General features: G+C 41.7%; 1 protein-coding gene across 3 annotated transcripts in view; it reads right to left on the reverse strand.

Annotated features, from left to right (window-relative positions):
- Nucleotides 1-1501: 1501 nt before the first annotated feature.
- LOC144495699 (copine-3-like) overlaps nucleotides 1502-14879 on the reverse strand; it is an 84367-nt gene continuing 70989 nt past the window's right edge. For all 3 annotated transcript variants that reach the window (XM_078216033.1, XM_078216031.1, XM_078216032.1), the window contains exons 15-16: nucleotides 8285-8521; nucleotides 1502-3350 (exon numbers count right to left, since the gene is read on the reverse strand). In XM_078216033.1, the coding sequence (XP_078072159.1) occupies nucleotides 3225-3350; nucleotides 8285-8521 (363 nt within the window). In that variant the 3' untranslated portion in view covers nucleotides 1502-3224. The remainder of the gene's footprint in view (nucleotides 3351-8284; nucleotides 8522-14879) is intronic.

Genomic DNA, 14879 nt, shown 5'->3' on the forward strand with positions numbered 1-14879 from the left:
CTTCAGTACATGATAAATCTCCAGTGATACTTCGCGTTGTATACTCATCAGTGAACATTCCCATCTCTGACTTTATGATGGACAAAAAGTCATTAATGAAGCAGCTAAAGACACTCGGGCCTAGGGCATTACCCCAAGGAACTCCTGCAGTGATGTTGTTGGATTAAGATCATTAGTTTCCAACAACCACACCCAAATTCCTTTGTGTGAGATATGACTTCGACCAGTGGAGAGTTCCCACCCCAACCCACTTCCTCGAATCCTACTGACTTCATTTTTTCTTGCGCTTCTTTATGTCGCACTTGGCCAAATACTAACTTGATGTCAGGGGCATTCACCCTGACCTCACCTCTTGAATTGAACTTTTTTGTCCATAATTGTGCCAAGGCTGTAATGAGGCCTAGAGCTGAGTGGCTCTGGGGGAATCCATACCAAATGATTTGATTTTGACTTGATTTATTATTGTTACATGTATTAACATACAGTTGAAAGTATTGTTTCTTGTGTGCTATGTATGCCATTTCCACATCATTTACCCATCCACCATGTCAATTCCTTAATGAACTAAATCAGGTTACTTATTCTTTTAATAAAAGAAGAAACATGCTGATTCTTCAGGGCCAGTTCATACATATTTCTAAAAAGTTATTTGTACTTGGCCAGCCTTTTTGAAAGCAACAATGAAATAAATTAATTGCATTTTTAAAAATTAATGTGATAAAAGTACGTGACAAGGTATTTCAGAACAATGTAAAGATGAGGGGTGTGAAATTGAGGGGAATGTAGCCACATCAATGTGAAGATAATTTGAGGTAGAAATGAAAAATCACAGATAAATATAAAGGAAGGCCTAATTGGATAGCCCCCAAAAACAAACCTGAGGTGGCAATGAGCAGTTATCCTGCCCTCACTCATTGTAATGCAAACAGCAAGGCAACTTCAGGCTGCCTGATGATTTCAGTGATCGCTGTGCCCAGCCAGAGCTGCGTTATTGATTAGCTGGCCACAGCATCATCACAGCGAGTAGCACCCATAAAACTTGCATGTAGTGTGTGTGCAAAATAAGCGTGCACCTTGCAAAATGAACCTGCACCTTTTAAAGGGGAGGTACATTGTGGCTGAAACAGGTGCCAAGAGTCATGATGTCCTTTGTTTGTGGGGGGAAGAAGGCTTTCCAGCCATATTGTCTAAAGAGTGAAGGAACAGATTGGTCAATGCCAGGAGTTAAGCCCCAAGGACTTGAATGCTGTGCTGTAAGATGTTCAATGACCTCACGAGTAATCACACCAGAAAATGCATCTTCAGATACACTATCTTAGTATTCAATAGGAAATTTCCCAGGAAGTTTAAACTTCCAATGTTGATTTCCGCTACCTGGGACCCTCCACAAATATTTCGGACTCTGAGCCCAGGGTCAAGTTTGGACTAGATACATACTTAACCTGGGAATGTTAGTTTAATACCTGGTCTAACCTAGTAGTCAGCCAACATAACTCAGTTGAGCACCACAAATTCAATAATATTTAATGTATTTGCACTAAACACAGGCTAAATCAGCATTTCATCTGCGGATCCCATCTTTGGTCACGTCAGAGACTCTAACACTCATAGGGGCTAATAAAAAATCCCTTCCGTCGACCTCCCCAAATGTGGTGAATGCAAATGAGGAACTGAGTATTTCCTGTCTTTCCAAACGTGTTATAAATTCACCATTGTTTACCCAGCATTCCCTTATTCACCTCCTCTTCCACCCAAAATGCAACAGTTAATAGAAAGATGTTTGTGAAATTAAAGGTTGTGATTTTTTTTTATCTGCTCGCTTGGAGCACAAGCTTAATAGTCTTCAGAGTGTAGCCCCCAACTGAGATGCAAATAAAAAAAATCTTGAAACATCAGCAACAATCAAAATTCTTAATTATGTTACCAGCCATATTAACAGATCAACTCTAAAGCAAACAGCATATGGAAAATGATGTTTCATGGTTTCTTTATTGAAGAAAGTGCCACAAGCATTGTTCATCAAATCTCATTGGCAAATGAAACGACTCAGCATTTCCTTACTTATTTTTAATCTTTGGTAATTTTGGCTAAATATACTGCATGGTGCTATATTAAAAGCACACTATACACGTCATTTTCCAGTTCAAGGTTACAACTGATGCTTATACTAAACATGTGTACTTGGCCAAATTGGGGAAATGAGACTATAAAAAAAATGCCAAGAATACCAACTGAAAACAAAATCAGAAATAATCTTCTGTAAAGCTTAACAAAAGCAAAATCATTGCAAGATCTATTTTCAATATTGTTTTAGAATAATTAAACATAAAGTAAATGTTGCTAAACATTTAATAAATCAATTTAGAGGTGTTTCTGGGGAAGAGAATGGTGCAGTGATGTTTGGACGAGTAATTCAACAGAAAGCTATTGCATGTAATGGAAAATACGGGGAATGCCAACTTTTAACATAAAAGTGCTTTCATTTTCTTTCTATTTCTCTCCTCCCATGCATTGCAAACCACCACTTCATGTCTGCTCACACCAGGAGCTGCTCTAATGATGTGGATTACTAGGTGTACCCTGGATCAACTCCATATAATGACCTAATCATCATGTGGAATCCGCATGGAATTTTTAAAACTTTATTTTAATTTCCTTTCCATATCCCTCCTTTTTTGAATACAGGGAGCATTTGTACAGTTCCACAGGAACAAACAGCCTGCCAGAGTCTCATCCAATTGGCCATTTACACGGGAAAGGTTTTTTAAAAAAAGTCGGTGAGCTAATCAAGCATCAGCGCTGTGTTGTCCTCAATATCTATTTATCCACACTCCCCAGTCAGAAGCGTGAACTCTGACTTAAAAGTTTCTCTTAATAGCCTGTTGAGGCTAATTAACTTAGCTGGGTGGCATGCTGTGACATGCAGCTGAACGTGAAAAAGTGCTCAGCTTAATACCAATTCAAGATCGCCTTTGTTCAAAGCGATGGAATCACATGCAGACAGGCACACCCATAACTTGCATCATGAGGGCAGATCAATAGAACAATTCATTGTGGGAAGAGGCTTTCAAGTTACACAGTAGGGGGAAGAACAACTTTGTTAACCTTTTCCTTCAAAATAGACTAACCAGATGCAGTTGTTTCATTAATACATTTACAAAAGCTTGCTGAGGGAAATGGCACAGGCACAGATCTAAGTTTGAAGGACCATTGTTGCCCATCAACTAGAAATCCAGGAGATCTTCAGGTTTTTGTTCTTTTGGAGGACACATTTTACGTGTGTTGAAGTAGCACACCACTTGTTGAGGCACTTCAGCGAGTACACTTTGTGCAAGAGCTTCTTTGGCAGCCTGTAGTAAAGGTGACAGGTCAATACACAGATCTGGACAAATTTTAAAAAGTTATCCTAAGATATCAGAATTAATTTGAATTAAATACTTATTAATTCAGACACAGAAATCAAGTATTAACTCAACCAAAACTCTCCGTTACCTACATTAGGTGTGTAATAATTATGCTACAGAGAAAATAAACATAAATCTGTTTACAATGAAAATAAATATTGACTACAGTTTATAGCAGCTATAAAAAAATGAGATTTTAATTCTCCTGAATACTTGTGATAAGAAGTGCAATTTAAACACGCTACTTTCCATAGGGAGGAATGTAACTGATGTTTATGATGGGAAATTGAGTTTTATTCCCTTTTACCTTTAGAACCCAGTGTTAGTATTATCTTGGATATGGATGTTTGAAATTAGGAAATAATTGGAAGACTGCATTGGCCCTTCAAAAGGTTTATCAGAGCATGTTAGGTATGAAGCCTAAGATATTGCTGAGGAGTTAACCAAGTCCTTTCTGCAGTGTTTATCACTTCGAAGAACAACCTATGTCAAATCGAACTCACCAAAACTCTGCTGCCCGTATCCTTATTTATGCCAAATACCATTTAATCATTTCCTGCAATGACCAAAGTACATTGACTCCCAGTCCAGCAGTACCTCAAATTTAAAATCATCCTCCTAGTTTTCAAATCCCCTCCCTATTTCTGTAGCCTCCAGCTCTACAACCCTCTGAGAATTATGGCCATTTGTGCATCCTCAAAAATCCTTCAAATCAGCACTGGTGATTGGGTCTTAAACCACAGGACCTAAGCCATGTAATTCCTTCCTGAAACATCTCGGCTTCTCCACCTTTCCCTTTTCCTTTAAGATGACCTTTCAAATCTACCTCTTTGACCAATTAGGTGCATTGGCCATGTTAAATTCTCCCTCAGTGTACCCAAACAGGCGCCGGAATGTGGCGACTAGGGGGTTTTCATAGTAACTTCATTGCAGTGTTAATGTTACTTGTAAACTTTAAATAAGCTTTTGGTTACCTGTTTAGTGACCCTGGACCAGAGTCCCATGTTTTGGTACAATCCGGTTAGGGACCAGTAACTTTCTGTTTAAAATTGACAATGTTTAGGTCCCACGCACTTGTTAAGAAAATAAGGCCACAAGGTTCCATGGTTTTTCAACAAATACAAGGTCAGGAAAGTACAACATCTATCTTATCCTCTAGCATTCAGAATTAATATGAGGTACATGCGAATTAACTGGTAAACTAGGTCAAACGCACAACACTGCACAATAAATGGTTGATGCAGCCAAGGCAGATCCCATAGGTTTCTCAGCAACCCAGCCAGACATCCTTATCAATGAGTTATACAATCTTGTTAAAATTCTGTCTCCCTTATGAGGGATTGCAAGTCTTCATTCTTCCCTTTCAAAAGCCTAGCCTCAGAATTCCCTGCAAAGGTCACTCCCACTCAGACCATTCCAATGACTGCTCGTCCCCCAGGGTTTCAATCTCATTGCCCGAGACTACATTCCCCTGGATTCTCGAGTCTGCTCCAGCAACTCAGAGACAACTCCAATCCTCCAGCAGAACATCACTCCTCCAAAGAGCAATCTTTGCCCCAACAGTCCACTGCACAGAATTACTGAGCTTCCGCAGCCTTTTCGGCTCTCCCGGGCTTCTGCAGCGTCCTCACTACCAGAAGCCTGCCAACCCAGCTCCTCGGAGCTAACCGTCTAAATTTAGCTGCATGAAACTTCTTCTCCTGTTCCTCACTCTCTCAGTGACTAAAAATGACCGATCCTTAAACTGCCCTTCACCAACTCTCAAACAGATCTGGGTGACCTATCAAAACATTTGTTACTAGGCAGGATGAAATATAACAAATGTGGGAATTTCCTGTGTCCTGAATGTTACAATCTCTACAGGTACTAGCCTATAAAGCACACAGGGATAAAACAAAAATGACATTATCCCTTGTGTTTCCGTATCAATTTTGGCCTGATAACAGTTGCTTTGGGACATTATATTACATCCTAAGGATTATGTAAAAACAAATTGTTGTTAGAAGATAATGCTATCACTCTGGCAGTATAGGACAACTTTGGAACTAAAATTCATTCAATAGAATTAGTAAGACTACAGACAAGCGTGTAAAACAATTCAAGGAGCAAATTACACTTGCCTGTTCTCTAGCCATTCCCCTCAATATGCTTTTAATTTAAGCACTTATCCATCCCATTTGGAAGTACCAAAGGACTCCACTTCAATGATACTTTGTGACTGAATTTCACATCCAGTTTGGGTTTAATGTGGGTGACAGGGTTCCAACAGTCGAAGCCCCATGTCATTTTCCTCTGGGACCCCAATCCTATTTTCAATCAGCCACTTACCTGGACAACATCAAGCCTCCAATTGATTAAGTTTCAGTAAGGCAGAAATCCCATCCCTGGAAGCTCCCTGGCAATCAGAGGCTGGCAGCTCTGCAGTTCCAGCAGTGTCAATGGAAGCAGTGGCCACTGCCCATACTACAGTTTGCAGGAGGGATTGGTGAGATTTAATGGATGAGATTGGGGAGATGGGGGGACTTTGGAAGCAAGGATGGAAGGGAGAGAGGCTTCTTGCAACCCCCCCCCCCCACCCCACCCCCACGCCACCCCACTTTCTTGAGATGCCAGGACCCTTGCCCATGAATAGAGAACTCCCCCAAGTAGGCTGCTGGCAAACAAAGAACAGTACAGCACAGGAACAGGCCCTTCGGCCCACCAAGTCTTTGCCGACATAGATGCCTCTCTAATCTAATATTTTCTTGCCTCTACATGGTCCATATCTCTCTATTCCCTGCCTATTCATGTATCTATTCCAATGCCTCTTGAATGTTGTTATAGAATCTGCTTCCGCCACCTCCTCCGGCAGTGCATTCCAGGCATTCACCACCCTGTGTGTGAAAAACTTGCCCCTTATATCTCTTTTAAATTTTCGCCCTCTCACTTTCAACCTATGCCCCCGAGTAATTGACTCTTCGACCCTGGGAAAAAGACTCTGACTATGCACACTATCCAAGCCTCTCATAATCTTGTAAACCTCTACTGGATCTCTCCTCATCCTCCGACGCTCCAATGAAAACAATCCAAGTTCAACTTTCTTCATAGTCCATATCCTCCAAACAAGGCAAGATCCTGGTAAATGTCTTCTGCACCCGTTCCAATGCATCAACATTCTTCCAATATTGCGGCAACCAGAATTGTACACAATATTCCAAATGTGGCCTAACCAAAGTCTTATACAGCTGCAACATGATTTTCCAATTCTTCTACTCAACGCCCCAACCGATGACGGCCATATGCCTTCTTGGCTACTTTGTCCACCGGAGTTGCCACCTTCAGGGAACTGTGGATCTGCTTGCCAAGATCCCTTTGTATGCTAATATTTCTAAGGTGTCCTCCCTAATGTTCTCTCTAATCAAAAACACAACACCCCCCCTCCTCTCTTCCTTCCTGTTCCATCTTTCTTATAGCATCTGTACCCTGGAACATTGAGCTGCCAATCCTGTCCCTCCCTTAGCCATGTTTCAGTAATAGCTATAATATATCAGTCCCATGTATCCATCCATGCCCTGGGTTCATCTGCCTTCCCAGTCAGGTCTCTTGCATTGAAATAAATGCTGTTTAATTCAGACTTCCTTGCTCTCTTCCCTGCTATTGCCTGACCTGTCTAACACTAACCTCCCCAATGTAGAGTAAACCACATCTGGAGCAGTGAATACAGTAAAATTCTGAGGGGGGTTTGATATGGTAGACACAGATTGTTTCTGCAGGTTGGGAAGATTAAAACATAGAGGCACAGTCTCTGGATCAGGGGCCAGTCATTTAGGACTGAGATGAGGAGAAATCACTTCATGCAAAGGATGGTGAATCTTTGGAATTCTCTACCCCAAAGAGTTGTAGATGTTCCATTATTGAATACATTTAAGGCTGGGATAGAAAAGAGTTTCAGTCTTGCAGGGAATTTAGGGATATGGGAAATAGGTGGAAAAACGGCCATGAAGGCCAAAGTTGAAGGCCAAAATTGGCCATGATTTTACTGAATGGCAGAGCAGGCTTGATGGGCCATGAGGTCTAATCCTGCACCTATATCTGTTGTTTTGGTGTTTTTTTGGGATATGATACAGATATATGGAGCTGGATTTTCTAGTCACACCTGCCCCAAGACTGGGAATTCCCACCCGAGGTCAACAGTCTTTTAAATGGTCCATCAAATTTTCTGTCCTTCTGCAACAATTCCCACAATGGGCAGTTCCAGAAAATTTACCCCACTGAGGGGGTAATAGCCTTACTGAAAATATCAGCACAAGTACAAATGACATCACATTTTTGGCTAAAAGCTATTTGAGGACAAGCCATATATATAATATATATTTGAAGAAATAGCATCAAAGCAAATAAGAAACTAAATTACAGCATTTGATAGCTAAGCTGGAATGGTTATGGTTCATTAGTTCAAAGTTGGAGAAAATAACGGATAACATTGATTGTTTTCATAGCCAGAAATGCAGTTAGGAAAAGATTAGTTCCGAAAGAAAGCTAATAGTTGTACCATTAATATTCCATGCTTTTTAAAAATATAAAACACAAAGCTCTCTGATGTTCATATCATCCTGATTATTTCAATCAGTTAACCTTGACTGACTAAAGTGGAAAGTCCTTGCAAGCAAATTTATAATGAACAGGGAATAAAGCGCAAACTACAGAATCAAGATGTGGATAGTTTAAAAGGATGGCATTCTAGCTGCTTTAACACTGCCAAGAAAGAGCTACTGGAATGGTTAGCACCAAAAATTTAAGTTAAATCATTGATTTCCTACAAAGCAGTACTATCATGACTATGTTAATAGGAACCTGTGAAATAGACATCTTAATGCCATCATGTGCCATAAAATACTTACATTTTGAAACTTCCTAAAAGGCACAAACTGGACGATATCTCGGACAGCTACTTCGCCAGTGGGTGATCTCAGAACACCATCATCACCATCCAGAAATTCCATGGCACTGAAATCTGCTCCACCAACACCAACAATGATGATGGACATTGGCAACTTAGAGGCATTCACAATGGCCTGTCTTGTATTATCTAAATCTGTTATCACTCCATCTGTGATGATCAGGAGGATGAAATATTGCTGTTAAAAAAACAAAGGTTTTCACAGATCAAAGTTGGTAACAAAGAGGTCACATTAATGCTGTGCTTAAATATAATTTTTTACCTAGCAATGACCAAACATCAAATATATACAAATTAAATAACAATTATAAATCCTTGAAGAAAACGATCACATTGAGACGTTCTGAAGTCTCACAATTTCATGGCGGATTCTCCTCTTCAGTTAAGCCAACTGAGAATTTGCTTTACTGATGCCACTTCCACTGGATGTTGTGCAAATGAACAACATTGCATCCAAGGATCAGCAGATATATCAGAAGATGCAAAAAACAGGATAACATCAGTTGCATCTTGGCAATGCTGGTAACAGGAGCACTGATATTTCTTACATATAGAGTGTTTGAAGGTGTAAATAACAGGAAATGTGTCCTACAATCCAGGCCTTGCCTTTATATTCCATGACTAATTGCTTTCCTATCTTTGGGCAGAGATAGGATACATTCAACTCCACTCTAATGAAAATCCAGTGGTATATTAAACATTACATTAACATTTATTGTGTCACTTCTTGGTGGCAAAAGAATAGCCATATGGAATGAGATGCCAGAGAGCTACCATACTTGTAAAACAATACTTTGTACTGATCTATGCTTTCAATAAATGCCATCAGAAAATGGGAAAAAAACTTCAAAATCTGTGGTTTATAAATGGGCATGAGAACTCCAGAGGAAATTAACTGAAACCCATGTATTACACAGCCTCAGTATTCATCTTAAAAAATGCCAGCAATGGGTGACATGATAAACGTCAGTGTGAAATTCGATATAATTTTACCTACAATGAATAATTCACCTCAAGTTTCTGGAGTAACAACAGTTGAATTATCCACCCTGCATAGAGTCATAGAGTCATAGAGGTTTATAGCATGAAAACAGGCTCTTTGGCCCAACTTGTCCATGCCACCCTTTTTTTAAAAACCCCTAAGCTAATCCCAATTGCCCACATTTGACCCATATCCCTCTATACCCATCGTACCCATGTAACTATCTAAATGCCCTTTAAAAGACAAAATTGTACCCGCCTCGACTACAACCTCTGGCAGCTTGTTCCAGACACTCACCACCCTCTGTGAAAAAATTGCCCCTCTGGACACTTTTGTATCTTTCTCCCCTCTCATCTTAAACCTATGCCCTCTAGTTTTAGACTCCCCTACCTTTGGGAAAAGATATTGACTATCCAGCTAATCTATGCCCCTCATTATTTTACAGACCTCTATAAGATCACCCCTGAGCCTCCTACGCTCCAGAGAAAAAAGTCCCAGTCTATCCAGCCTCTCCTTATAACTCAATCCATCAAATCCCGGTAGCATCCTAGTAAATCTTTTCTGCACTCTTTCTAGTTAATAATATCCTTTCTATAATAGGGTGACCAGAATTGCACACAGTATTCCATGTGTGGCCTTACCAATGTCTTGTACAACTTCAACAAGACATTCCAACTCTTGTATTCAATGTTCTGACCGATGAAACCAAGCATGCCGAATGCCTTCTTCACCACTCGGTCCACCTGTGACTCCACTTTCAAGGAGCTATGAACATGTACCCCTAGATGTCTTTGTTCTGTAACTCCCCCCATCGCCCTACCATTAACTGAGTAAGTCCTGTCCTGGTTCAATCTACCAAAATGCATCACCTCGCATTTGTCTAAACTCCATCTTCCATTCGTCAGCCCACTGGCCCAATTGATCAAGATCCCGTTGCAATTGGAGATAACTTTCTTCACTGTCCACTATGCCACCAATCTTAGTGTCATCTGCAAACTTACTAACCATGCCTCCTATATTCCCATCCAAATTATTAATATAAATGACAAATAACAGTGGACCCAGCACTGATCCCTGAGGCACACTGCTGGTCACAGGCCTCCAGTTTGAAAAACAACTCTCTACAACCACCCTCTGGCTTCTGTCAAGCAGCCAATTTTGTATCCATTTAGATACCTCACCCTGGAAATTTAACCTTATGCAACAAACTACCGTGCGGTGCCTTGCTAAAGTCCATGTAGACAACATCAACTGCACTGCCCTCGTCTACCTTCTTGTTACCCCTTCAAAAAACTCAATCAAATTTGTGAGACATGATTTTCCACTCACACTGACTGTCCCTAATCAATCCTTGCATCTCTAAATGCCTGTAGATCCTGCCTCTCAAAATACCTCCCAACAATTTACCCACCACAGATGTGAGGCTCACTGGCCTGCAGTTCCCAGGCTTTTCCCTGCAGCCCTTTTTAAACAAAGGCACAACATTTGCCACTCTCCAATCTTCAGGCACCTCACCTGTGACTATCAATGATTCAAATATCTCGGCTTGGGGAGCCGCAATTTCCTTCCTTGCCTCCCACAATGTCTTGGGATACACTTCATCAGGTCCCGGGGTTTTATCTACCTTGATGCGCTTTAAGACTTCCAGCACTTCCTTCTCTGTACTATGTATACTCCTCAAGACATATTTCTAGTTCCGCCTTCATATCTTTAAATGTGAAGCATTGTTTTCTTTCCATGTTGAATTATCTCTTATCACACCAGTTGAAATTAAACAATTTACAAGTTGAAATTTGTGGTCAGTCTTTTATTGTACTTTATCCATATTCAAACATGGCAATCAAGTGCACACCCAGAGAATTTTGAATCATACCTAGGAGAAAGCATCTTATCTAAAAAGTAGACTGATCAGAGATATTTGAAATTTAAACTCCCTACTGCCCGTGGGTAATTTATCTTTCATTCTGGTGATTCAACAAGACTAACTAAGTGATAAGGGTGGGGGATTTTCCAGGCCCATCCACCCTGGGCGCAAATCTTGTTAGGGCTGCTAACTCTGGCAAGGGGGCCATACCGGGAGTTGCGCCGGGATATCTCAAAATGAATTACACTGTGACATAATCAGATTCAAGCCTAAAAGGTCATGAAAAATTTGAATGAATTTAAATTAATTAACATCTGATTAAATGGCTTAATGCTGTATCTTCTGGGAACACTGGATGTTCCCACCTGCCGGTGTGACCTAACGCCGGAGGGAATCACTACTGCTCTGCAGCAGTCAAGATGACCATGCCAGGGGCACAGAGGCCAGTGTAGCCCCTGGATGGTCAGGGACATGGCTGGGCAGGGGAAAGGGATAGGGCAAACAGGCAGACCTACAGCGAGGGTTCCCATTATGTGTGTGTGTGTGGGGGTGGGGGGGAAAGGAGATGCCCCAATGCCGGCAATTAATGGGAGGAGGGGAAGGCACTCTGAGGCAGAAGGTTCAGAGACTTCCCCTTGTTTGTCAGGGGGTTGTAATGTCCGTAAGATAGTGGGGAGGGGGCCCTATCTCTTCATTCTGAGATCCGGGTGCCCTTTTTAAAAGGGCATCCCAATCTCTGTGGAGCTGGGTTTGGTGGCAACTTTAGGCCCCACCCCTCTGCCTTTTTTGCCAAATTGTCAGAAAATCTCTGGGGAAAAATACGCCGGTTTTCAGTCAGAACCTGATACTGCCATTTTTCTGGAAAAATTCCACCCAAAGTGTTGAGTTCTTATACCCATCAGTGAATCAGAGCCTCACTGACAGCACAGGAAAAGGCCATTCGATTGATAAAAAAAGGAATATTGGAACAGAATATTAGAACAATCCAAATGTTTGATACATAGGACTCTCCTGCCTAGGCTGGAGTTGCTAAAACTTTATATAAAACTGATCTAATTGAGCTTCTGTTCAAATTTAACAATATTTCCTGTTGTTGTATGCTGTGGTTCTAAATACAAAATTCATTCTTCCAGTTACATGGCTTTATTTACTTGTGCTCCTAACTTTAATTAGTTGTATGTCTTTTGGAGAAGATACTGAGGGACAGGATACATACACATTTGGAAGAAAACAAATTAGTTAGTGACAGGCAGCATGGTTTTGCACAGGGAAGGTCATGTCTCACCAACTTGATTGAGTTTTTTGAAGAGGTGACAAAGACAAAGATGAGGGAAGGGCTGTGGATGTAGTTTACATGAACTTTAGTGAAGCTTTTGATAAGGTCCCACATGGGACTGGTACAAAAACTAAAATCACATGGGATTCGGGGTGGTTTGGCGAGATGAATACATAACTGGCTTTGTCATAGAAGACAGAGAGCAATGGTGGAAGGGTGTTTTTCAGAATGGAGATCTGTAACGAGTGGTGTTCCGCAGGGATCAGTGCTGGGACCTCTGTTGTTTGTAGTATATGTAAATGATCTGGAGGAAAGTGTTGGTGGTCTGATTAGTACATTTGTGGATGACACGAAGATTGGTGGAGTTGCTGATAGTGCCGGGGATTGTCAGAGGATACAACAGGATATAGATAGATTGGAGACTTGGGCACAGAAATGGCAGATGGAGTTTAATCTGGATGAATGCGATGTGATGCATTGGAGGATCAAATTTAGGTACGAATTATACTATAAATGGCAGAACCTTTAGGAACATTAACAGGACTCTTAGGAACAGAGGGATCTGGGTGTGCAGGTCCACAGTTCCTTAAAAGTGACAACACAGGTGGCAAAGGTGATTAAAAAAGCATATGGCATGCTTGCCTTCATCGGCCGGGACATTGAGTACAAGAGTTGGGAAATCATGTTGCAGCTATATTAAACCTTGGTTAGGCCACATTTGGAGTATTGCGTGCAGTTCTGGTCATCACACTACCAGAAGGACATGGAAGCTTTGAAAAGAGTGCAAAGAAGGTTCACCAGGATGTTGCCTGGTCTCAAGGGTGTTGACTATGAGGAGAGCTTGAATAAACTAGGATTGCTTTTACTGGAAAGACAGAGGCTGAGGGGAGACCTGATAGAGATCTACAAAATCATGAGAGGCATAGACAGAGTGGATAGCAACAGGCTTTTTCCCAGGATGGAAGTGTCAATTACAAGGGGGCACAGGTTCAAGGTGAGAGGGGGAAAGTTTAAGGGAGATGTGAGGAGGAAGTTTTTCATGCACAGAGTGGTGGGTGCTTTGAACACGCTGCCAGAAGATGTGGTGGAAGCAGGCACATTAGCAACATTTAAGAGGCATCTGGATGAGTACATGAATACGGAGGGAATAGAGGGATATGGACGGAGTAAGGGCAGGTTTTTTTTTAAGTTTATAGAACATAGAACAGTACAGCACAGAACAGGCCCTTCGGCCCACGATGTTGTGCCGAGCTTTATCTGAAACCAAGATCAAGCTATCCCACTCCCTATCATCCTGGTGTGCTCCATGTGTCGATCCAATAACCGCTTAAATGTTCCCAAAGTGTCTGACTCCACTATCACTGCAGGCAGTCCATTCCACACCCCAACCACTCTCTGCGTAAAGAACCTACCTCTGATATCCTTCCTGTATCTCCCACCACGAACCCTATAGTTATGCCCCCTTGTAATAGCTCCATCCACCCGAGGAAATAGTCTTTGAACGTTCACTCTATCTATCCCCTTCATCATTTTATAAACCTCTATTAAGTCTCCCCTCAGCCTCCTCCGCTCCAGAGAGAACAGCCCTAGCTCCCTCAACCTTTCCTCATAAGACCTACCCTCCAAACCAGGCAGCATCCTGCTAAATCTCCTCTGCACTCTTTCCAGCACTTCCACATCCTTCTTATAGTGAGGTGACCAGAACTGCACACAATATTCCAAATGTGGTCTCACCAAGGTCCTGTACAGTTGCAGCATAACCCCACGGCTCTTAAACTCCAACCCCCTGTTAATAAAAGCTAACACACTATAGGCCTTCTTCACAGCTCTATCCACTTGAGTGGCAACCTTCAGAGATCTGTGGATATGATCCCCAAGCTCTCTCTGTTCCTCCACATTCTTCAGAACCCTACCTTTGACCCTGTAATCCACATTTAAATTAGTCCTACCAAAATGAATCACCTCACATTTATCAGAGTTAAACTCCATTTGCCATTTGTCAGCCCAGCTTTGCATCCTATCTATGTCTCTTTGCAGCCTACAACAGCCCTCCACCTCATCCACTACTCCACCAATCTTGGTGTCATCAGCAAATTTACTGATCCACCCTTCAGCCCCCTCCTCTAAGTCATTAATAAAAATCACAAAGAGCAGAGGACCAAGCACTGATCCCTGCGGCACTCCGCTAGCAACCTGCCTCCAATCCGAAAATTTTCCATCGACCACCACCCTCTGTCTTCGATCAGACAGCCAGTTACCTATCCAATCGGCCAACTTTCCCTCTATCCCACACCTCCTCACTTTCATCATAAGCCGACCATGGGGGACCTTATCAAACGCCTTACTAAAATCCATGTATATGACATCAACTGCCCTACCTTCATCAACACACTTAGTTACCTCCTCAAAGAATT

Source organism: Mustelus asterias, chromosome 7, assembly GCF_964213995.1.
Source record: "Mustelus asterias chromosome 7, sMusAst1.hap1.1, whole genome shotgun sequence".
Taxonomy (NCBI): domain Eukaryota; kingdom Metazoa; phylum Chordata; class Chondrichthyes; order Carcharhiniformes; family Triakidae; genus Mustelus; species Mustelus asterias.